At 41.6% G+C, this 25,343-nt stretch overlaps 1 protein-coding gene across 8 annotated transcripts in view; it reads left to right on the top strand.

Moving 5' to 3' along the window:
• The window catches only part of SLC14A2 (solute carrier family 14 member 2), a 442,098-nt gene that overhangs the window by 370,942 nt on the left and 45,813 nt on the right, over window positions 1-25,343 (top strand). For 5 of the 8 annotated variants that reach the window (XM_070513124.1, XM_070513125.1, XM_070513128.1 and 2 more), the window contains 3 exons: window positions 8,552-8,739; window positions 20,599-20,779; window positions 21,754-21,943. In XM_070513124.1, the coding sequence (XP_070369225.1) occupies window positions 8,566-8,739; window positions 20,599-20,779; window positions 21,754-21,943 (545 nt within the window). In that variant the 5' untranslated portion in view covers window positions 8,552-8,565. The remainder of the gene's footprint in view (window positions 1-8,551; window positions 8,740-20,598; window positions 20,780-21,753; window positions 21,944-25,343) is intronic. The other 3 variants (XM_014857279.3, XM_070513129.1, XM_070513126.1) reach the window with 1 other exon arrangement.

The following is a 25,343-nucleotide window of genomic DNA, read 5'->3' as shown; positions in this document are numbered from 1 at the left end:
AGAAGAATAGCTCCACTCTACCCCTCTCCCTGCACTGTGGGATCGTTCAAGCAAATAAATGCAGTTATAGAAAGGAGAGTGCTTTGTAAAGTATGATATATTATGGGCATGAAGGTTTAAAGCAGTGCAGAATTTGCAGAGTTCATAGGGTGGTGTGTGTGCGTGTGTGTGTGTGTGTGCACATGTGTGTATGAGTGGGTGTGTGTATGAGTGTGTGTGAGTATTGTATGAGTGTGTATATGCGTGTGTCTGTGTGTGTGTATGTGTTTGCTTGTGTATGAGTTGGGGGCGGGGGGGGACTATTGCTCTGTGAAATAAATCCTAACTACCACCTGGGTCACAGGGGAGGTTGGAGCGCCCCCGGGCAGTCAGGAGGACACCATGGCAATGCTAGGGCTGGGCAGGGGGCAGCAGTGGGGTGGATAATGGAGAACAACAGACATGGAAGCAGAGTGGAGCTTGAGGTAGCCGTGGGGCCAGAGGAGACGGCCCGCCCAGAACAGGGGTGCACGGGTCAGAGAAGGTGGAATCGGCTGGGGCTCAGGTGCAGCCCCTAACCTGTGGGGGAGTGAGAAGAGTTGCTGCCTTCAGTGCCGCTTAACTGCTCCCCCAAGTAGTCCCCACTTATGGGGAGACTCCACACATGGCCCCCAGGTGGTTTGGGGACACACCTGAAGCAGCCACCTACAGACTCAAAATGTCTTCCCAGAAATTTTTGTTTTAAAAATAAAAAGATTTGCATTCTACTCTTTTATAAGCCATATTTGCTTAAATATACAGCTAGCATTCTATATGATTTCCCATCAAGTAGAATTGGCGTTCCAGAACACTGCGCTTCACTGTGCTCTGGGCCTTGGCCTCCCCCCGGCCCAGAGTGTCATACCCGGGGTAATGTGCCCAGTTCTAATAGCGACCACTCAGGTGCTCGTGGAGCACCTCAGAAGCTTTCTGAGCTGTGGCGTGACCAAGTAGTGTTCTCAGATAATTTATCCATCACCGATGGCAAGGTGAAGAGGAACTGGAGAGTCGGAGGTCAGGGAGACCAGCTAGGGGCTTACCTGGCCAGGGGAGGGCCTGGCCCAGAGGGGGAAAATAGACTGGGCCAGACCCAGGCCCTCGAATGAAAATTTGCCTGCTTAGGATTGCTGTTGTTGGGATGTGGTGAGGCAGGGGCTCAATATATGGAACATCGAAGGGTCATCCCACTTTAAACGTGTCAGCTGAGAAGGGTGTGGCAAGACCCTCTGAATATCCTTCCAACTGCAAGCTACTGTCTAAGGAGGAGATTGGAGGAGGTCTGCTCGCTTGTCCTCACCCTCTTTCTCCACACAGGCTTCTAAGCCTTTAGCTGAGGCCCTGGTTAGACTCCCAGCTGCAGGCCCCAGCCCTGGGTTCTGCAGGAGAACCCAGAAAGATAGAGCCCCAGACACGCTGGCCACCGACCGTCTCTAACCCCAGACAGTCTGCAGATGGCCCAGGGGAGGCTGTGCTGCCTCCTGACTGCTGTCCCACCCAACCTGACCTCTGGCCCCAGTGAGTCAGACTCCTCTCAGCCCACATCAGACTCATTGGGCTGGGGCTGCCAACGAAAGCTCTGAACCTCCCCTAATAAGAGGCAGCACTCAGCCAACCTCTTACACAACCCAGCCCTGAGAGAGGCACCTCTCACCTTAGCCCAGCCGCCAGCAGGGCCGCTTTCCACTGTTCTCTTGCTCTATCTGTCTAGTGACCGGCCCTCTCCTGGCTTCATCCCCTCCCTGGCCTCCCTGGGGTATGATCCATTAGCCCACAACCTTATTCTGTCCCGATTCCAGCATCCACTTAGCCCCACACAGCTGATCATTCCCTTGCAGCAGTTGTCCAGCCAGGTCAGGGATGAGCAGAGCCCCTGGCCCTGGGACCCAGCCTGACTCAGCAAGGTCCTTTTGGAGTAATGTCTCTGCCTTTGATCCTGCTGTCACTGTGATCCAGTAGCAAGATAGCAGAGAGTCTGGGGGCTTTGTCTGGTGAGCCAAATTGAAGGAAAATCAAGAGGTCTGCCCAAGAGAAAGAAAGGCTTAGGATCAATCTCCCAAGTGCTCTCCTGTGAGAAAGGGACTCCGTGTGTCTGTGCAGACGTGATGGACAGAACTAGAAGCAGCAATGGGTAAAAGTCCTGGGGACTCGATGTCAGCTCCTTAGATCCAACGGTTTCTAGTAATCTGAGCTGTTCCCAATGAGAACAGCCTGCCTCATGGGGTCATGGGACCCCAGCCAACAGTCAGAGGTGCTAAAAAATGGATTCCTTCATTGTTTGAGAAAGGCAGAGAATCTCTCTTTTGGTCCTAACATTGTAGAAATTTGTGGGAACTCTCCTTTTCCATAATTGCATCCATTGCAAAGTCTTGCATAAAATTAATCAATTCAACAAATATTTTGGAAAACTTGATAATCACTTTTTCTGTTCCAGAACCGCTGTGACCTCAATAACTCAATTGGTTGGAAGATGACATAAATGAGGCCATTAAAGATGACCCCCGGATGACAGGGTCACTGGCCTACTTAAACCCAACAGGCCACAGGGAGGGAGAGAGGTTTGTCTCTGCACTAATTCACATGAACAACTCAAGAAAGCCCTCCAGTCAAAGGCCCCTTTGCACCCATGGCCACAGGAACATGCTAGAGAGGACACAGCCTCTCCCCATTGGGCATGAGCATGTTTTTGCATTGCTATTGTCTTCTAGAGAAAAGGAGAAGACTTTCAAAGTTGGTACAATAGAGTGGAAGTCATGTTTTCTAAATGTTGGAAGAAGAGTTGAGATCCAAATTTAGGCACTGAGAACTCTTCAAAGTCTAGCTTTGTCTTTCATTCCCTGCTGACACCTGACCCCATTGCCCTAGCAGGGTCCACAAGGAATTGGCTGGCACAAACCATGTATGTATTTTCCTAGGTTTCCTTGGCCTGGTGTGTTCTCCTCCCTCTTGTCTGCTCAGCCAAGTCCCAACTGGCCGTGAAAGCCTGGCCCCTTCTCTCCAAGGCTGGGAGGTTAGGGAGATGCTCTGTGCTCCTATAGCTGCCCCTGCTTGCCCTCTGCCATTGCACTTTCCCTCCTACTGCAAGTCTGTTCACTCCTCTATCCCTGCCACTCAAACGTGAGCTCTCTGCACGTAGCTCTGTTCCTCCCCAGGAGTAGTCCAAGCGCACACAGTAGGTACTCAACAGAGAGCATTCTTACAAAGAGGATGGAAGAGCTAGTCTGTTTTGGGAGCCCCCTTGCAGGAACATTCCAGACCTGGCTTTTTGGAGAGATATGAGGCTGATCCAACCAGCCCTTTCTGTCCATATTTCTGAGGGAGAAGAGGAGGTGTGGGCAGCCAAAAAGAGCGTTTGCACGCCAAGCAGATAATTATGTGTTCTTGGAAGCAAGTTTAATGGACTGGCTCAGAGCTCAGCTGGAAACGGGCTCTGAGGCCTGCCGCCTTCAGACGGGACGTGGCTGGGGCAGGGATTTCACCATCCAGTTCTAACAAGTGGCCGACGCCTTATGGAAACTTTTGAAAGGCGTTCTGTTTCAGACCAGCCAGCTTGCCCTTCATCTGGTTGCTCTAGCCATCTTTCCCTTCAGTTTGGGAGCTCTAGCAGAGAGGAAACTAAAAATCACTGAGCGCCTACCTATGGGCCAAGAACCAAGTCAGCAATTTCACTGTCCTAAGAATCCTGCGTTGCTCTTTAAAGAGCGAGGAACTGAAGCCCACGCAGCCCCTCGTGGCAGAGAAAAGCGTGAAGCCGGGCATCTCAGCAGCCGCAGCCTGTGCTCTTTCCGGACACAGCGACCTTCTCTTTACAAGACCATTTTTGCTGCACGTCTCACCCCTGCACCGAAGCCAAAATTCCCCCATTTGAACAGGATAAACATTCCCATGGCAAAGGAACGCTGTGTTCCCCAGAGGAGATGCAATCACGTTGTTGCTGCCGAGGCTGTAGGCTTATGAAATAGAACACTAGGCTGAGGGCCTGGATGGGGCTCCAGGGCAGCCAGCCCTCCCCTCCATCCCCTAGCTGTGCCCGGAGAGACAGTTGGAGTAGCAGAAGGAACCCAGGACATGAAACTGGGGCTAATCTAGACTGTGCAGGAAAGCAAACCACTGCTTTCCCTGGGGCTCTGCTTCCTGTGGCCGTCACAAGGCAGGGAGCCCGCTTCAGAAAGTGCAGAGTTACATCATGTGAGAAACAGATTCTTGTCTTGCTTTCCTGGGCCTTAATTTCTCCAGCCATAACTGGGAATATTGTCTGCTTGCAGGAGGGACTCAAAGATAGAGAAGAAAGTGCGTTTTTGGAGATGGCTCTGGAGAGCACTTCCCTTACGCAATCACTCATTCTTTCCGTAATTCATTGAATACTGATTGAGGACTTTGTGTGGTTCAGGGTGTCTGCCAGGCAATGCAAATACAGAAACCAACAAGACAACAGGTCCTGTTCTTAAAGGGCTCATAATGCATACACGCTTTTCTCATCAAAAGAAATATAAAAATGTTTGAAGTCTCATCGTCAGAAAATAATTCCTGAATACTGTATACCCACTCTCAGCAACTGTATACTTGAACCGCATCACTAAAACATCATGTTTCCTTGATTATAAAATATACATTGTTCTCATATTTTAACATTTCTTAAATCAGGATGCATCTTACCCTTTTGATTGGCAGCATTTTCTTTTTTCTTAGTGATCCACAAAGCAATGATACGTCTTACAGTTGACAACAATGAAAAGCATTTGGAAAAAAACGTTATTTTTCAATTGACACTTTCCATGGAATTCACAGCAATTAAATTTAACACAAGATCTTTGCAGAACATTTCTAGTTCATCTAGATGTATGGTGTCACACACAGCATGTGTCTACATATCTGATTGCCCCTCACTTTTTGTCTGAATGGCTTGGAAGGAATCTGATACCAACGGCCAGGATGCTGTATCACCTCTTGGCCACCAGAGGGAGAGAGTGCATCAGAGAGAGACAGGTTCTCCGGCTGCTGGTTTTCGTTCACTCTCCTAAACTTTTCAGGCAGTCTGAAACTCCCTGAAACTCCACCTGCAGGGTCAGAGTAGAGGAAAAGGCTCCCCTCTTGCGGAGGCAGCGTCAGAAAGAGGAGTTGATTGGATCTGAATGATGTTTGCAGACCCATGCTAAAAATCAGCCATGGTTTAAATGCTCTTCTCCTGGGAATAAGGAGAGATGGTGGACATGGCCGAGTTCTGCCTGAAAATGTAGGGCTGGTGGGCGGCCCCACACCCTTCTTAAACCATTCAGGACTCGAGACCCACAGTGATTGTCAAGTTCTCCAAGGAACTATTCCTACTCTAGCAGTTACCGTAGCCTTTCATCCTTCCTTCCATCTTTCCTTCTTTCCCTCTCTTCCCTCCTTCCTTTCCTCCTTTCTTCCCTCATGTAAATATTTATTTACTGAACACCTACTGTGTGCCAGACACTGTGCTAGGAGCTGTGAGATACAGCAGCAAACAGAACAGAGAAGGTCATTGTCCTTATGAATATTAAGTTCAGCTGGAGAAATAGATACTATGCAAGTAAATATACAAATACGTCTATCATTGCTTGGTGTAAAAAACGCTATAAGGAAAAAGACTGGGTCCCGTGAGAGCGTGTGATAGGAGGACGTGGTCAGGAGTGGATCTGGGAAGGCTTCTCTGGCAAGTGATAATTCAGACAAAGCCTGAAGAAGAGTAGGAATTGCCCAGGTAAAGAGTGAGGGAGAGCCTTCCAGGCAGAGGCACCAGCATTTGCAAAGGCCCTGAGGTGGAAAGCATTCAATGTCTTCCGGGTTCTAAAAGGAGGCCAGCAGGGAGCCCAGAGACAAGGGGCGAGAGAAGCATCCGACCGACTGACTAAGGCATAACAGGAGCTCGGTGATGCAGAACCTTACACGCATGTCAAAGACATATTTTTCCACCTGTAGCCATTGAAGGGGTTTAAGCAGGGAACAGACATGACTGGAACTGAGCAATACTATGACCATTCTGACTGCCCTGTACAGTATGGCTTGGAAGAAAAATCTGAGAAGTGGGGGTGTCCAATTGGGAATTATTGGAGATGTGGCAGGAGGTGATGGCAGCTAAATGGTGACAGGGAACATGAAGATGTATTTTAGAGATAGATTTACTGGCTTTGGAGAGTGGAAGAGAAAGGGAGTATTAAGTTTGACTCCTGAGATTTCTGAAGGAGCAGCTTGGAAGGGGGAGGAGCTTTTACTGGGATGGGCACCTTTGAGGGGGGAGGACAGAATTTGGGAAAGGAACATTATGAGTTGTTTTGCATATTAATTTTAAGCTACTTCTGAATATTCACATGCAAGTGGTGTATAGATAATTAAATCTTTGAACCCAATGCTGAAAACTAGGCTTGAAATATTAGATTTGGGAGTCATAGGCATATAGATGGAAAATAAAGCCACAGTGAGAGTTGAGATCACCTGGCCAGGAGCGTTGATAAAGCTAAGATGGCCCAGAACAGAGCCGTGCAGAACACCTGTATTTAGAGAAGGAGCCAGCCAGGGAGAGCATGAAGGAGCAGCGAGAGAGAGGATCAAGTGTAAAAGCTACAGAGAGGAGAGTGTGTCAAGGAGGGATGGTCAACTCTATTGAATATCACTGAGCGATCTAGTTTGGTTTTGCCAATATGGAGGTCTTACCGCCAGGGCAGTAGTATCAGAAATTACTCCTGGGGGGCAAAAGAGAGAAAGGGACGTGCCAAGTGTTCATCTGAGGATGGCAAGCACAAATTTAAAGTGACAGCAGTCTACCCAGTTATGCAATTTTTCTCTAGCAAAGTTCAGTTGCTTGATGAAAGCATGGAAAAGATGGAAGGTTGGGTTTAACCTGGCTGGTATTTCACCACATGAGCATGAGAGTGGGAAGGAGGAAGGAGTTAAAAGAAGTAAAATGATGTGCCATGAAATCTAAGTTGGTTAAGGAAAGAAGGGAAGATAGGGGGCTGGTGGAGCTAAGGGATTGAAGGCCTCCAGGAGGTGAAAGGGCTGTGTCAGAGGGTGCACTTGAGCAGGTGAGCTGAAAGTCTGGGAGATGGTGACCAGAGGAGAAAATCAGAATTTTGAGTTTTCATAGTTTGTGTGATATCAAGTCCATGTGGTGACCATGGAAATCAGTGGCTGAAAAGAAGAGGCAGAGAGGGGCACAGGAGATGAGGAAGATGAGGATCTGCAAAGTCAGAGAACAGAATGATGAGTTAATGTCAGTGAGGTCAATGTCAATGCCTGGATATTGAAGTTGCTGAAAATTATTGGAGCAGAGATGAAAGTGACCCTTAGGAGCCCCTAACATCTTCACTGAATGAGAGTGACCAGAAAGTCAGCAACCCATCAGAGAGCAATGAAAGAGATGGTAGAAGTCTCAAAGAAGAGGGATTTCTACACAAGCAAGGTGAGTGGCGATTTAGAAGCAACAGTGAAGAACAAGAATTCCTCTTGTTGAAAGTAGGAGAGGAAAGAGCCGAGGGAAATGGTACTAATGTAGGGAATTTCAACTCCTTTGGAAGAGAACTCTGCAATCCTTTAGCCATGTTTGCAATTGTATCTGTAAGGAATGATGGTACCCATGCTAGGGATCTGCAATCACTGTCCTAAGATATTGTGTCCTGAAACTCAGGGGAGGAAGCATGGAGCAATGGGGAAAACTCTAGACCGTATTAAGAGAAGACTGTGTGCAGGTCCAAAACCACCTCTCGAAGAAACAATAAAGTAAATGAAAACATAACTGGGCTGGAGGAGGCAAGCTCTCCAAGAAGAATGGCTAAGATAAGTGATAGGAAGGAGAGAAGTAGAGGATTACCAGGGGGCAGCCAGACTAAACCAGGAAACAGAGGACCTTGGGCAGAGGTTGTTCCAAAAGCAAGTCATGGCATAAACCCTGGCCCTGGGAGTGAAGCGAACAGGAGTCCCACATGGAGGGGGAAAGACCTCCAGCCTGGTGCACCCAGCTTCCAGTAGAATATACCAGACCTTATTACTGTTCCTGGAGAAGGAAAAGGCAGAATGAGTTGGAAAGAGCACTGAGGGCAGAGGGGAGAGAAGGGAGGCTAGAGGTCAACTGTAAGCAATATAGGCTCCATGGCAATTAAGAAAACAAGTTTCTCTTAGACTCCCACTCAGTTGGGAGACCTGTTCTGTGTATACACATGAAAAGGAAAATATACATACAACTAACTAGCACAGTAAGATAGTACAATGAACAGTATGAAAGGTAGAGAAAAAATATTCAGTGACCAGGAAAAAAAGAGACATCTATTCTAATTGGATGGTCAGGGAAATCTTTATAACACAAATGGGCTTTCTTCTGGACTTGGAAGAATGGGGCCATTTTGAAAGTAAGGTCACATGGGTGGAGGAATGGCCCCAGACCTCTCTGGTGGCACAAGCTACTGGAACAGTAGGTCCTGGTGTCAACACAGACCTCCTGCCTCCTGAGGCCTCCATCTAGCCTCAGCTGAGTCCCTTTGGGTCCTATCCTGACTCGCCTGTTCTTTCCCTTTCCTCTCAGCAGTTACGTAACTGATGAACGACTACCCGCTGAAGGAGATGTCTGACACTCACAGCAGCCCTCTGCTGGGAGAGCCTCTTTCCAACAGATACAAACTCTACGAGTCAGAGTTTACCAGCACTAGCTGTCCCTCAAGCCCCCAGGATACACACCCAGCCCTGCCCCTCCTGGAAATGCCTGAAGAAAAGGTGAGGAATGTCCCCAGGATGCCTCCCAGGCTGGGAGATGGGAGGAAGGATGGCGAAAGATGCTGCTTTCCCAGCTTCCCAATGCATGTGTTACATAATGCCGTGGAGGGGCCACTGCCCAGGGAGATTCTGCCCTCAGTCAATACCTGGTTATACCCGTGATCAGTCCTACTTGGCCTTAGATAGAAAATGTGGCTCTGTGTGCAACATGGTTTTAAGGTCAAGTAGGGAATGCACACACTCACACACCAGTCTTCCAACCAGTCCCCAAAATCTTTCCCCTTAGACTTGCCCGCTTGAATTACCCTATTGTCCCCAAAAGAAAGGGGCCTTCTTTCAAATGTAGGCTCTCAGCACTCCTTGAACACAGTAACACAGAGGTAGCCTGGCTATAGCTCTTGATACAGTGGAGAGGGGTACAAGACTGCTAAGATTTCTTTTTACTGAGATGTAATTCACATACCATAAAATTCACCCCTTTAAAGTATATATTTCACTAGTTTTCAACATATTTACAAAGTTGTGCAAACATCACCATCATCTAATTCCGGAATATTTTCATCACCTCAAAAAGAAACTCAATACTTGTTAGCAGTCATTCCTCATTCCACCCTCTCCTCAGCCCCTGGCATCCACCAATCTTACTTTCTGTCCCTATGGATTTGTCTATTCTGTACATTTCATATAAATGGAATCATATAATATGTCGTCTTTTTTGATTGGCTTCTTTCATTTAGCATAATGTTTTCAAGTTCATCCATACTGTAGCATGAATCAGTACATCATTCCTTTTTATGACCAAATAATATTTCGTTGTATGAATCTACCATATTTTGTTTATCCATTCATCAGTTGATGGACATTTGGGTTTTTCTGCTTTTTGACTGTAATAAATAATGCTACTGTGAACATTTATATAGAAATTTTTGTGTGGACATATATTTTTATTTTTATTGGGTATATACCTAGAAGTGGAATTTCTGGATCATATGGTAACTCTATGTTTGACATTTTAAGGAAGTGCCGAACTGTTTTCTAAAGCAGCTGCATCAGTGTACATTCTCACCAGCAATGTATGAGGCTCCAATTTCTCCAGATCCTTGCCAAAACTTGTTATTGTCTGTCTTTTTTATTATAGCCTAGGTGAATGTGAAGTGACATCTCATTGTGGTTGTTATTAGCATTTCCCTAATGACAAATGATGTCGAACATCTTTTCATGTGGTTATTGGCCACTTCTATATTTTCTTTGGAAAAAATATCCTTTCAAATCCTTTGCCCATTTTTTAATTAGGTTATTTGTCTTTTTATTGTGGAGTTATAAATAATTCTGTATATATTCTGGATTCTAGACCATTACCAGATATACAATTTGCAAATTATTCCTCCCACTCTGTAGGTTGCCTTTTCACTTTCTTGATAATGTCTTTAGAAATGCAAAATTTTTAATTTTGATTGAGTCCAATTTATCTGTTTTTTCTTTGGTTTCTTATACTTTCAGTGTCAAACCTAAGAAACAATTTTCTTGAGCAAAGTCATGAAGATTTATGCCAATGTTTTTATCTAAGAGTTTTATAGTTTTAGCACCTACTCCATTTAAGTATTTTATCCACTTTGAGTTAATTTTTTTTCATGTGGTATTAGGTAGGATCTAACTTCAATCTTTTACAAGTGGATATCCAGTTGTCCCAGAATCATTTGTTAAAAAGACTATTCTTTCTCCATTAAATTGTCTTGACATTGTTATCAAAAATCAATTGACCATATGTGTTTATAGGGTTTATTTCTGGACTCTTAATTCTATTTAACTGATTTTTATGTTTATCCTTATACTAGTACCACACCATCTTGACTACTGTAGTCTTGCAGCAAGTTTTGAAATCAAAAGGTGTGAGTCTTCCAACTTTGTTCTTTTTTTCACGACTGTTTTATCTATTCTGAAACACTTTCATTTCCACATGAATTTTAGAATCTGATGTTCAATTTCTGCAAAGAAAAGGCAACTGGAATTTTTATAGGGATTGTTTTAAATCTATAGATAAATCTGGGGAGTATTGCCATCTTAAGATTAAGTTTTCCAAGCCTCTCCACTTATTTAGGTCTTTAATTTCTTTCAAGGATGTTTTGTAGTTTTTAGTGTACAACTCTTACAGCTCTTTTGTTAAATTTCTTCTAAAATATTTTATTCTTTTTCATGCTATGATAAGTAAATTGTTTTCTTTATTTTATTTTTGTATTATTCATTGCCAATATATAAAACAAAATTGGTTTTTGTATATTGATCTTCTATCCTGCAACCTTGCTTAATTCATCCATTAGCTCTAATAACTTTTTGTGGATTCCTTAAGGATTTTCTATATAAAAAGATGTGACATCTGTGAGTAGAGATAGTTTAAATTCTTTCTTTCCCATGTGGTTCCCTTTTGTTTCTTTTTCTTACCTAATTGCTCTAGCTGGAACTTGCAGTACAATGTTGAATAGAAGTGACAAGAGCAGACTTTGTCTTGTTCCTGATCTTAGGGGGAAAGCATCTCATCTTTCACCATTAAGTATGATATTGTGTGATATTAGCTGTGGGTTTTTAGTAGATATTCTTTATTAGGTTGAGGAATTTCCCTTTTATTCTTAGTTTGTTGAGTGTTTTTATTGGAAAGATCATTGAATTTTTCAAATTCTTCTTCTGTGTCTATTGAGATAATTATGTGATTTTTGTCCTTTATTCCTTTAGTATTAACATACATTGACTGATTTGTATATGTTGAACCTGTCTTGAATTCCTAGAATACATCTCACTTGGTCATAATTGTTTTTATTTGTTGCTGTATTTGTTTTGCTTGCATTTAGTTAAAGATTTTTGCATCTATATTTGTAAAGTATATTGATCTGTAGTTTTCTTTCTTGTCATGTCTTTGTCTGGTTGTGGTATCAGGGTAATACTACCTCAGAATGTATTAAGAAAGTTTCCCTTCTCTCCTACTTTTTGGAAGATATTGGTATTGATTCTTTAAATGTTTGGTATAATTCACCAGAGAAGCCATTTGGACTTGAGTTTTTCTGTGTGGGGAGTGTTTTTGTTATTATTATTAGTAATTCAATCTCTTAACTTGTTACAAATCAACCGAGATTCTCTATTTCTTCTTAAATCAGTTTTGGTGGTTTGTATCTTTCTAGGTATTGATCCAGTTCATCTAGATTATCTAGTTTGTTAGAAGACAATTATTCATTTCCTTATAATCCCTTTCCTTATAGTCTTTTTTATTTCTTTAAGGCTGGTAGTAATGTCTCCCCTTTCATTTCTGATTCTAGTAATTTCAATGTTCTCTTTTTTTCTTCTTGGCCAATCCAGCTAAAAGTTTCTCAATTTTGATCTTTTCAAAGAACCAACTTTTAGTTTCATTGATGTTCTCTATTGTTTTTCTATTCTCTATTTCATTTTATTCCACTTTAATCTTTATATTTCCTTCCTTCTATTTGCTTTGGGTTTAATTTGCTGTTATTTTTTTTATTATCTTAAAGTGAAAGGTTAAGCTGTTCATTTGAGTTATTTCTCTTTTCTTTAGCATAGGCATTTACACCTATAAACTTTCCCCTCAGCACTGCTTTAGCTGTATCCCATAAGTTTTGGTATGTCGTGTTTTTGTTTTCATTCATTTCAAAGTACTTTCTAATTTCTCTTCTAATTTCCAATATGATCCATTGATTATTTAGCAGTGTGTTTAATTTTCTCATATTTCCCAAGTTTCCCTTCTGTTTTTGATTTCTATTTCACTCCATTGTGGTCAGAGAACATACTTTGTATGATTTCAATCCATTTAAATTTACTGATACTTTTTACCAGTAAATTTTTTAAATTATTTTATGGTCTAATATACGGTCTATATTACAGAAGGTTCCATATGCACTAGAAAAGAATGTGTATTCTGCCATTGTTGGATGGAGTGGTCTATAAATATCTACTAGATCTGGTTGGTTTATAATGTTGTTCAAGTCTTCTATTTCCTTGTTGATCTTCTGTCTAGTTATTCTATCCATTTTTGAAAGTTGAGTATGGAAGTTTCCAATTATTATTGTTGAATTGTCTTTTTCTCCCTTCAATTCTGCCAGTTTCTATTTCATATATTTTGAGGCACATATTTGTTGCTAGGCAAATATGTGATTATAATTCGTATATCTTCTTAATGGATTGATCTTTTTTATTATCAATTGTCTCTCCTATTCTATAGTAATTTTTTTCTTAAAGTCTATTTTGTTCTTCTTAGTATAGACACTCCAACTTTCTTTTGGGGGGTGGGGAGGTTACTGTTTGCATAATATACCTTTTCCAATCTTTACAATCTATTTGTATATTTAAATAGAAAGTAGGGGGTTGGTTTCTTTTTATTTTTATTTATTTTTGATTTTGGTAACACTGGCTTATAACATTATATAAATTTTGGGTATACATCATTATATTTCAATTTCTATGTAGATTACATCATGTTCACCACCCAAAGACTAATTACAATCCATCACCACACACATGTGCCTAATCGTCTCCCTCCCTCCCCCTTCTCTCTGGTAAGCACCAGTCCAATATCTGTCTCTGTATGATTGTTTGTTGTTGTTTTCATCTTCTACTTGTGACTGAGATATTATGGTATTTTACTTTCTCCCTCTGACTTATTTTGCTTAGCATAATACCCTCAAGCTCCATCCATGTTGCCAGAAATGGCCAGATTCCATCATTGTTTATGGCTGAGTAGTATTCCATTGTGTATATATACCACGTATTCTTTATCCATTCATCCCATGATGGGCACCTAGGTTGCTTCCAAGTCTTGGCTATTATGAACAATGCTGCAATTAACATAGGGGTGGTATATCTTTACACATTGGTCTTTTCACGTTCTTTGGATAAATACCCAATAGTGGAATAGCTGGATTGTTTGTTAGTTCTATTCTTAATTTTTTGAGGAACCTCCATACTATTTTCCATAGTGGTTGCCAAAGTTCGCAGTCCCACCAGCAGTGTATGAGAGTTCCCTTTTCTCCACATCCTTTCCAACACTTGTTGTTTCCTGTCTTGTTAATTATAGCCATTCTCACAGTTGTGAGGTGATAGCTCATTGTAGTTTTGATTTGCCTTTCCATGATAGTTAGTGTTATTGAACATCTTTAAATGTGCCTTTTGGCCATCTGCATATCTTCTTTGAAGAAATGTCTGTTCAGAATTTTTGCTCATTTTTTAATTCAGATGTTAGTTTTTTTGTTGTTGAGATGTATGAGTTCTTTATATATTTTAGATATTAACCCCTTATCAGATATATGCTTTGCAAATATCTTCTCCCAATTGGTGGGTTGTCCTTTCATTTTGTTGATGGTTTCCTTTGCTGTGCAGCTTTTTAGTTTGAGGTAGTTGCATCTGCTTATTCTTTCTATTGTTGCCCGTACCCAGATAGACATGGTATTTGAAAATATACTGCTAAGACTGATGTTGAAGATTGTGCTGTCTATGTTTTCTTCTGGAAGTTTAATGGTTTCAGGTCTTACATTCAAGTCTTTAATCCATTTTGAGTTTATTTTTGTGTATGGTGTAAGATAATGGTCTACTATCATTCTTTTGCATGCAATTGTCCAGTTTACACAACACTATTTATTGAAGAGACTTTCTTTTCTCCATTGTATGTTCTTGGCTCCCTTGTCAAAAGTTAGCTGTCCATAGATGTGTGAGTTTATGTCTGGGCCCTCAATTCTGTTGCACTGATCTGTGTGGCTATTTTTGTGCCAGTACCATGCTGTTTTGATTATAGCTTTGTAGTATATTTTGAAATCAGGAAGTGTGAAACCTCCAGCTTTGTTCTTTTTTCTCAGGATTCCTTTGGCTATTGGGGTCTTGCATTGTTCCGTATAAATTTTAGGATTCTTTGTTCTGTTTCTGTGAAAAATGTCATTGCAACATTTATAGGGATTACATTGAATCTGTAGATTGCTTTAAGAAATATGGACATTTTAACTATGTTAATTCTTCCATTCCAAGAGCACAGAATATCTTTCCATTTTTTTGTGTCTTCTATGTCTTTCAACAGTGTTTTATAGTTTTCAGTATACAAGTCTTTCAGCTCTTTGGTTAAGTTTATTCCTAGGTATTTTCTTCTTTTTGTTGCAATTGTAAATAGAATTGTACTTTTAGTTTCTCTTTCTATCACTTCATTGTTAGTGTATAGAAATGCGACTGATTTTTGTATGATGATTTTGTATCATGCAACTTTACCATATTCATTTATTATTTCTAAAAGTTTTTTGATGGATTCCTTGGGGTTTCCTATTTATAAAATCATGTCATCTGCAAATAGTGACAGTTTCACTTCTTCCTTTCCAATTTGGATCCTTTTTATTTCTTTTTCTGGTCTAATTGCACTGGCTAGGACTTCCAATACTATGTTAAATAAGAGTGGTGAAAGTGGGCATTCTTGGTTGGTTCCTGTTCTTAGAGCGATATCTTTCAGTTTTTCTCCATTGAGAATGATGTTAGCTGAGGGTTTGTCATATATGGTCTTTATTATGTTGAGGTACTTTTCTCCTACACCCATTTTATTCAAAGTTTTTGTCATAAATGGATGCTGTATCTTATCAAATGCTTTCTCTGTGTCTATTTGAGATGATCATGTGATTTTTATTCTTCATTTTGTTAATGTGATGTATCATGTTGGTTGATTTGCGGATGTTGAACCATCCCTGCATCCCTGGAATAAATCTCACTTGATCATGGTAGATGATCTTTTTAATGAATTGTATTTTATTTTCTAATATTTTGTTGAGGGTTTTTGCATCTATGTTCATCAGTGATATTGACCTGTAATTTTCTTTTTTTGTATTGTCCTTGTCTAGTTTTGGTATCAGGGTAATTTTGGCTTCATAGAATGAGTTAGGGAGCTTCCCCTCTTTTTCAAATTTTTAGAAGAGTTTGAGAAGGATAGGTATTAAGTCTTCTTTGAATGTTTGGTAGAATTCACCAGGGAAGCCATCTGGTCCTGGACTTCTATTTTGGAGGAGGTTTTTGATTACTGTTTCAATTTCCTTACAGGTGATTGGTCTATTCAAATTCTCTATTTCTTCTTGATTCAGTTTTGGAAGGTTGTATGTTTCTAAGAATTTATCCCTTTCTTCTAGACTATCCAGTTTGTTGGTGTATAGCTTTTTGTAGTATTCTCTTATAATCTTTTGTCTTTTGGGGTGTCCATTGTAATTTCTCCTCTTTATTTCTGATTTTATTTATTTGAGCCTTCTCTCTTGTTATATTGGTGAGTCTAGCTAAAGGTTTGTCAATTTTGTTTATCTTTTCAGAGAACCAGCTCTTAGTTTCACTGATGTTTTTCTATTTTTTTCATAGTCTCTATTTCATTTATTTCTGCTCTGATTTTTATTATTTCCATCCTTCTACTGATTTGCAGCTTTGTTTGTCCTTCTTTTTCCAATTCCTTTAGGTGCACTGTTAGATTGCTTATTTGAGATTTTTCTTATTTGTTTAGGCATGCCTGTACTGCTATAACATTGCCTCTTAGAATCACTTTTGCTGTATCCCATACATTTTGGCATGTCATATTTTCATTTTCATTTGTCTCCATGTATTTTTTTTTATTTCTCCTTTGACTTCTCCATTGACACAGCATTATGGAGTAGCATCTTGTTTAATCTCCACGTATTGGTGGCTTCTCGGATTTTCTTTCTGTAGTTGATTTCTAGTTTCATACCATTGTGGTCAGAAAGGATGCTTGGTATTATTTCAGTCTTCTTAAATTAATTGAGACTTGTTTTGTGACCTAATATGTGATCTGTCCTGGAGAATGTTCCATGTGTATTTGAAAAGAATCTGTATTCTGCAGATTTTGGATGGACTGTTCTATATATATCTACTAAGTCTATCTGGTCTAATGTGTCATTTAAGGCTAATGTTTCTTTATTTATCTTCTGTTTGGATGATCTATCCACTGGTGTAAGTGGAGTGTTAACGTTCCCTACTATTATTGTGTTGCCGTGTATTTCTCCTTTTATGTTTATTAATAATTGGTTCATACATTTAGGTGCCCCTATGTTGGGTGCATAGATATTTACAAGAGTTATATCCTCTTGTTGGATTGTTCATTTCATCATTATGTAGTTCCCTTCTTTGTCTCTTGTTACCGTTTTTGTTTTACAGTCTATTTTGTCTGATATAAATATTGTTACCTCAGCTTTCTTTTCTTTGTCATTTGCATGGAGTATTTTTTCCATCCTTTCACTTTCAGTTTGTTAGTGTCTTTAGGTTTGAAGTGTGTCTCTCGTATGCAGCATATATAGGAGTCTTGTTTTTTTATCCAATCGGCCACCCTATGTCTTTTGATTGGAGCATTTAATCCATTGACATTTAAAGTAGCTACTGATAAGAATGTACTTATTGCCATTTTGTTATTTTTTTCTGGGTGTTTTAGTAGTTCTTCTCTGTTCTTTTCTTCTTCTCTTGCTCTCTTCCCTTGTGGTTTAATGGCTTTCTTTAGTATTACTTTTGGATTCCTTTCTCTTAATTTTTTGTGTATTTATTATAGGTTTCTGGTTTGTGATTGCCGTGAGGTTCGTATATAATAACCTACATATAAAGCAGATTATATTAAATTGATGGTCTCTTTAATTTGACCTCTTGGTAAAACCCTTACCCTTTTACTCCTCTCCTCCCACATTTTATGTTTTTGATATCATATCTAACCTCTTTTTTGTGCATTTGTATCTATTGCCCTCATATAATGGAAATAGATAAGTTTAGTACTTTCACCTTTTGACCTTCATATTAGCTTCATAGATGGTTGATCTGCTACCTTTATTGTATATTTGCCTTTACCAGTGATCTCATTGCTTTTCTTAATATAATTTTCTTATTCCTATTTGAAGTCTTCTCTTTTCCACTTAAATAAGTCCTTTTAAAATTTCTTGTGAGGCTGGTTTCTTCATGATAATCTCCTTTAGTTTTCGCTTGTCTGGGAAGCTCTTTACCTTTCCTTCCACACTGAATGTTAACCTTGTCGGGTACAGTATTCTTGGCTATAGGTTTTTTTTCTATCAGCAATTTAAATATATCATGCCACTCCCTTCTGGCCTGTAAGGTTCTGCTGAGAAGTCAGCTGATAGCCTTATGGGGTTTCCTTTGTATCTAACTTATTGCCTTTCTCTTGTGGCTTTTAGGATTTTCTCTCTTTATCTTTAATTCTTGATATTTTAATTATATGTGACTTGGTGTGGGCCTCTTTGGGTTTATCTTGTTTGGTGCTCTCTGTGCTTCCTGTACATCGAAGTCTGTTTTCTTCCTTAGGTTAAGAAAGTTTTCAGCTATTAGTTTTTCAAATAGGTTTTCTATTCCTTTGTCTCCCTCTTCTTCTTCTGGGACACCTATAATATGGATGTTAGTACACTTGATGTTGTTCCATAGGTCCCTTAGACTGTCCTCATTCTCTCTTTTGAATTTTGGAAATTTTCAGCCATTATTTTTCAAATATTTTCTGCCCTTTTCTCTCTCCTGCCCTTATATAATTTCCATTAAGCATATGGTGATACACTTGATGGTGTCCCATAGGTCTATGAGGCTATATTCATTTTTTCATCATTTTGTTCTCTTTCTGTTCCTCAGACTAGATAATCTCAATTGACTTATCTTTAAGTTTTCTGATTCTTTCTTCAGACTGTTCTAATCCTCTGTTGATCCCCTCTAGCAAGTTTCTTGTTTCCATTATTGTACTTTTCAATTTCAGAATTTCTATTTGTTTGTTTTTTATAACTTCTTCTCTATTTGTATTCCCTATTTGGTGAGATGTTATTTTCATACTTTCCTTTAGTTCTTTAGACATGGTTTTCTTTTAGTCCTTGATCATATTTAAGGTGATGTAAAGCCTTTGTCTAATAACTCCAATGTCTTGGCTTCCTCAAGGACAGTTTATATTGACTTCTTTATTTCCCTTGTTCTATATAATGTTCTTTGCATATCTCATAATTATTTGTTGAAAATTGGGTGTTTTAAATAACATAATGTGGCAACTCTGGAAATAAGATTCTTCCTTCTCCCTAGGCTTTGTTGTTGCTTGCTTGTTTGTTTGTTTAATGGCCTTTCAGAACTAATTCTGTATTGATTGTCATTTGTAGCCACTGAAATCTCTGCTTAGTTAGCTGGGTGGTGAGCTAATGATTAGACAGAGATTTCCTTAGATGCCTGGAATTGATAAGCCTCTCAGTCTTTGTTAAGGAGATCTGTGTGCATAGTGGAGAATATCTTCTACACTCAACCATGCAGTTTCAAACTCCACCTTAGTCTTTACTTCCTGCTTGCATAAAGATTCAAACTCAGCCAGAGGTGAGCACTTAGGGACTTCTCAGGTCTTTCTTGAGCATCCACATCATCCTGGGCATATGCCAGCCCTGTGCATGCATGAGGTCTTCTAGATTCATGGGAATATGTCCAAGCTTTTTAAAGCCCCCTTTGGATATCTCATTCCCCAGTTTTTCCTTTTAAGTTTTTTTATTAGCCTATTGTTTTCCCCAACTGTTGTCTACCACCTCAGGCACAATTTTTTCCAGTGCTCTCATTGCTTTTACAGAGGAGAAAATTTGGGGAGGTCGTTACTCCATCATTTTCACTGACATCCTCAAAACATTTAAGTTTTGATGCAGGGAGGAGGTTGGAGAAATCCGTAGACTAGCAGTGTGCAATAGAAATATAGTGTGAACCACATATCTGAGTTAAAATTTTCTATTAACAATGTTTTAAAAAAGTAAAAGGAAGTAGGTGAAATGAATTTTAATAATATGTTTTATTTAGATTAATTCATATAAAATATATAATATTATAATTTCAATATGTAAGCAATATAAAATATCATTGAGCTATTTTACATTGTCTTTTCATACTAAGTCCTCAATATCCACTTAGAGCACATCTTAACTCATTAATTCACTAATTAATTCTCTAGCCACATTCCAAGTGCTCAATAGCCACACGTTCTATTGGCTACTAATTGGACAGGACAGCTTTAAAGCAAGGAGTCCTGACTAAAGTGTCCATTGATAGAAATGAAGGGGGTATGAACTTACATGGGGAAAATAATTTATCTTTATTTCACTAACCTCCAGTGAACTTTAGCATTTACTTCAATTATAAATATAGACAATGAACAACAGCCATATTAGTAGTACCTGAGATTTTTGTCATTATCACAGATTGGGTTCCCCTAAAAAGTTGACTTTGAGATGGAAATTTGCATTTAAGAAGTTTACTGGTGTATGCCCTTGGGGTCAATACTTGTAGAGGAATAAAAGTGGCAGGATTAGGCAGATGGAGAAGTTGGGCTGTGATGCAGTCATAATAAAGGCCTTAGGTGATCTGATGGTGAGTTCTGGAGCTGGGATGGCTCTATAGAGTTGTCCTGAGTTGGGGTGAGGAGGCCCTACATATTCACTTATTGCTACTTTGAAATTATAATTGCTATTGGGTCTACACGCCAATATGTATATTAAAGTTTTTTAAAATATTGTGGTAACTACTTTTCAATATAATTGGTTTTCTTTGTAATCTTATTTACTTTATTCACTTACAAAGATTACTCTGGAAAGAAGTCCACAGGCTTGCGAAGCTGCCAAAATGGATATGTGACACAAAAGGCTAAGAAACCCTTCTGTGAAGAATGTGGAGTTGTCCTGGGAAGAGCAGGCCTGTGTAGGGTACTCGGAACAGCATTAGACAATAGATATGTGTCTTATGACCCTTTATCTTTATCAAAAAACCTAATAACCTTCCTTATCCCCAAATACCTCTGCTCTCAAAAAGCTATATTAATTGACATTTTGTCATGACCTCTCCTGAAAGAATCTCCGACCATCCAGTGAAGATAGCCACATTGTGAAAATTGAGAAATCCAATGAAAAGAACAAAAGGAGAGAAAGAGAGGCAGCCGATCGGGGCTTTGCAGGCCAGGAGGGCATCAGCCTCTTCCAAGCAGTGGGCTGCATCACTGGTGAGATGAAGGAGTACAGGAGCTGGCTGAAAGGTAGGCAAATGCCTGGGGAAGAAGAAGCAGGCCAGCCAAGGAGACGGCCCTCCCTCTGGCTTGGACTGAGGAAGCTGCTGCCTCACTCACCCATGATGAGGGCTTTCCCAGTTGGGGTGTTCCAGCTCTGTGTTGACTCCAGTGGGCATAATGTAATCTGCTAACCTGGAATTCCCAGTTTCAGAATTAAATGAATTTCACTGATTTGGGTTGTTTGCAAATTCTTCACTTCCACGTGCCATAGCTATAGGACAATCACATTAGCAACATATAAACCATTTCCCAAATAAGCTGAATGGTCATTCCTCCACTTGTTCCACAGCCATTTATTATCTGCCAAGAAAATATTGGCATCGCACTCCCCAGTGTTCCAGGGTTCTTTCCTTTTAACTAATTCTTTCTCTTGTGTTCCCTAAACTAAATGCTCCAACAAACACCCCTACTCTGCCCACCTCCACTCTCCTCCCACCTGTATATGTTATCCTGGAAACTAAACCAGAGAACGAGGCAGAATGTATGGCTTCCCCCCGGGTCCTGACTTATTTCACAGCTGGGCTAAAATCATTTCTTTCTCGGCTTCCTTTCTCCAGACTGCTTTCTTTACTTCTCAGATACCAGCCCTCAACTGAGTCATACAGCACTACACAAAAAGAGAGTTTCCTTCCCTCCTCACCTCTTCCCTTGGACTAATAAATTTCCCCTGGAATGCCCCTGGGGCTTCCTAGCCAACCAAGCCAATGGCTGGAATGGCGTTAAATTGGTCTCGGCATGGTGTCTCAATCTGTATGGCAAAAACTAACACCCACTGAGGACTAATTGCTGGGCCAATCAGAGATTTGGGCTGGGCGCCAGGCTGAATGAGGAGAAATGAGCTGGCTCCTGCATCCTTGTTTGCCTTGGTTGCCACACCAACCACTGGCCCAGCAGGGAAGCGCAGGCTGGATCCTGCTGATGGCTCTGCCTGTCTCTTTCAGATAAGTCTTTGGCCCTCCAGTTTGTAGACTGGGTCCTGAGGGGGACTGCTCAGGTGATGTTGGTCAACAACCCTCTCAGCGGGCTCATCATCTTCATTGGACTCCTGATCCAGAATCCCTGGTGGACGATTGCTGGGTGTCTGGGGACCGTGGTCTCGACCTTAACTGCCCTCACCTTGAGCCAAGACAGGTGGGTCCCTCTGTATGAGGAGTCTTGGGATCTTGGGGCAGACAGGTGGAGAGACATTTACTTGAGTGATCAGCCAACCTCATCCTACAAACCAGCCCAAAGACTCCTGAGTACGGACTTTGAATAGGTCACTGGAGGTCCTTAGAGAATTAAACTACTTCTATGCTCACAACAAGTGATAGCACCAGGCTCCATTTGACTGTAGAGCCTTCTGGAAACACTCCTTCTGAGGCAGGTGTAGAGGAACACTTAAGTTGTTCTTCCCTCGTGGAGCCTACCATGTAGTCGAGGGAGATGAGACTAACAGGCAAAAAATGTCTCAGAATGATACAAGACAATATACAATGGGAGTTCAGAGAGGGCAGATCACTAACTGTTGGGAAGATTACAGAGGGACGTCTTTGAGCTAGAAACACGAGATATGGGAGAGAGGAGGGTAGTGTGGGAGGCCGCATGGAGGAAAGGGAACAAACCTGAGCTCTGGGAGGCAAGGAGGCAGGCCCAGGGGAGGGGCCAGCTCTCCCACAGTCCAGTGACAATGACAACTAGCGTTTCATAGAAGTGGACCATTTCTTCAGACTGTGCTGTGTGTTATTCCAATGGTTCCAAAATTTTCCTGGTGGCCAGAATTGATCACCTGGGGTGATGGTTAAGAAATATAGTTTCCCAGCCCCATGCACCCCTCCCTCCCTGGGATAGTCTCATTCAGCGGATCTGGGAGGAGGTGTTTTTAACAAGATCCTCCCAGGTGCTTTTGATGCTCAGAGAAGTTTGGGAATGCCCATATTCTTAGTGTTTTTCAATTTGGAGGTTGCAACCCATTTGTGGGTCATGAATTAATTACCAACAGCATTTTAAAAAATTAAAACAATAAAATAAAATAAAACAGATTAGAGTAATTCATGTGTAGTAAAAGTAAATATTATTTTGTGAAATTTTTGTTTCATTCATATAGGGGTGTGTATATGTGAGAAAGAGAGAGAGAACTGGGGCATACTATAAAATATATTCCCTCCTTACTGTGGGTTATTATGAGAAGATTGGAAAGCACCATTGTGCCTTGTTTCACGTAATTCTTACTACCACTTCACAAAGCAAACAGTGAAAATAATAGGGTCTACATTTTACAAGGGAGAGAAAAGAGACTGGGAGGGGTAAGGTGCTCACCCACGGTGCCACAGCCAGGGAGTGGCAGGGCTCAAGTTCAGACCCATGACCTACATCTTCTAGGCTGAAGGTCAGTGCTCTCCTTGTACATGGATAGAGTGGCCAGTGAGGCCAGAGGCCCCTTGGTGAGCCCAGAGCACTAGGCATAATTAGAGTTGGTTGTGCTGTAACCAGCGTTGCACTTCCTCCAGGCCCCCCTGACCTTCCCAGATCCCATTGAGGTAAATCCGTGTGTCACCTTGTCTCTATGAGAAGCTGTTCATGCATCTCTAAGGAGGCCTTGGTGGACCACTTTGATTCTAGCAAGCTGGGAGGCCATTCAAGGTCAGATGGATGAGAAGCTGAATTCTTTCGGGTGCAGGTCTGGTGGGTGAGATGAAAAATGGGCTCTAGCCAGGATTTTGTGTCTCTGTTTCAACCAGTGGGCTCCCCACTCCTTGCTCCCCTTACCTACAGTCTCATGGGCAGCTGGCATAGAACTGGTCCCCCTCACAGGATCAACTCTAGTCTTACTGCTTCATCGCTATTTGCTAAAACTCACCTGGGGTGAACTCTGTCCAGCCCTCTGACTCCTTAGCTTTGAGACCTCAGGCAAGCCCTTCCCCCCTCGGCCCCCTTGTCCTCACCTTCAGTGAGCCAAGTTCCCTCCCACGCTGACAGTCTGATTCTCTGATTTTCCGCCCGACCATAATCTACTAGTAAACTTGCCAAGCCCTTCAAACAGTCGCTTCACAGACTTCAGTTTTACTAAGGAGATGCACAGCATGCCTGCCTAATCCTTCCAAACATCCTGATTAAGAATTCAAGACAAATATGCATCAAATAAAAACCCAACCCCTCAGCTTGGCTTCCAAAGCCTTCTCTGATGGGCCCCACCCCACCTACCACTCAGCATCACACTCAGCACTTTTGCTTCTGCCTGTCTAATCCTACCATTCCTTCAAATCCCTCCTCCTCCAGGGAGCCACCCCGGAATGCCCCAGTGCACTCTGATGCCTCCTTTCTCTCTGAACAACCACAGAACATACTCAGTACTGTACTGGATGATTCTCTAATTGCTTTCTGAGTCTTCTCTCCCTGGCTAGGTTCTAAGCATGTTCAGGACAGGGAGTCCATTTCACATGTTCCATATTCCACCACGGTGCCCAGAAAAGATTCAAGCTTCAGTCCTGATAGATCAGTACCATGTTCTACATCACAGGCTCAAAACTCTAGGCACCCTACACAACATTCATACACACACGTTCTTCCAAGGAGCCCCGACTTCACCACTGTCGCCAACAAACCACTGACACGGCTGCATATCTTAGTCATAACCTCTGCCCCTCCTACTCCCCCACTCCCACTTCCCCTCCAGCACTCCCTCATTCTCCATCCCTACCCCTACTAGCCCAACCCCACCCCACTAGCCCAAAGACTGGACTTTACAGATAGTAACTCAAGGTCAACAACACTGATACTTCAGTGTCCTAATGGAAGGTGGTCCTAATGAAGATTTTCTAGGTATCAGGTTGAACCTAATTTTATATTTTTGTTGGTCAGGGCAGAGATGTAAGGTAATGAGTTTCCTTTTGATAGCCAAGCCCAGAAGCTACCAAAGTTTTGGAAGAGAAGAATCCTGAGAAGGGACTCTCCATGGAAGGGGCAGCCGTGGAGCAGCCCTTAGACGTCCTCCTAATTTCACCTCCCCTGGGTTCCTTCATTTTGAACCCTGTACCCCTGTTACACCCAGCCACTGGGGCTCCAGGGCCTCCCCAGTATGGACTGACTGTCTTTGCTCAGTTCACCTGAAGCAGCTTCTATTAAAACCAAAAAGGTACTAAATTCTAACACCGAACACAATGAGAAAATATACAGAAAATGCAAACCACTTAAAAATAATGATTTTCCCAAAACACGAGTTTCTGCTCCTCAGGTAGTTACTCTAGTCCTGAGGAGATTCTGAACCTCAGCGGTCTTCCCCGCAGACCCTGTTCCCTCTCAGCCCCGTGACTGTCTCAAGCTGCCCCATACCTTCCTGGCCTCCGGATCAGCTGAAGACCAGCTTGTCCTGAGCCCAGTACAAGCGTCTTCTCACAAGTGCCCCGTGCTCAGCTTTTCTTGTTGTAAACCATATGGAGGCTCTGTCTCTCCCACCCTCTCCCCGCCTCCCACTCTCCCTCATCCAGGTGAGCTGACCTCCTGGTCACTCCAGAGGTGAAACATCCCCACACTCCAGATCTAAGTCATGGCC

The sequence above is a fragment of the Equus asinus genome, chromosome 7 (genome assembly GCF_041296235.1).
Source record: "Equus asinus isolate D_3611 breed Donkey chromosome 7, EquAss-T2T_v2, whole genome shotgun sequence".
NCBI classification, from domain to species: Eukaryota; Metazoa; Chordata; class Mammalia; order Perissodactyla; family Equidae; genus Equus; species Equus asinus.
The sequence above is the reverse complement of the archived record's forward strand: the minus strand, read 5'-3'. Positions and strand labels throughout refer to the sequence as shown.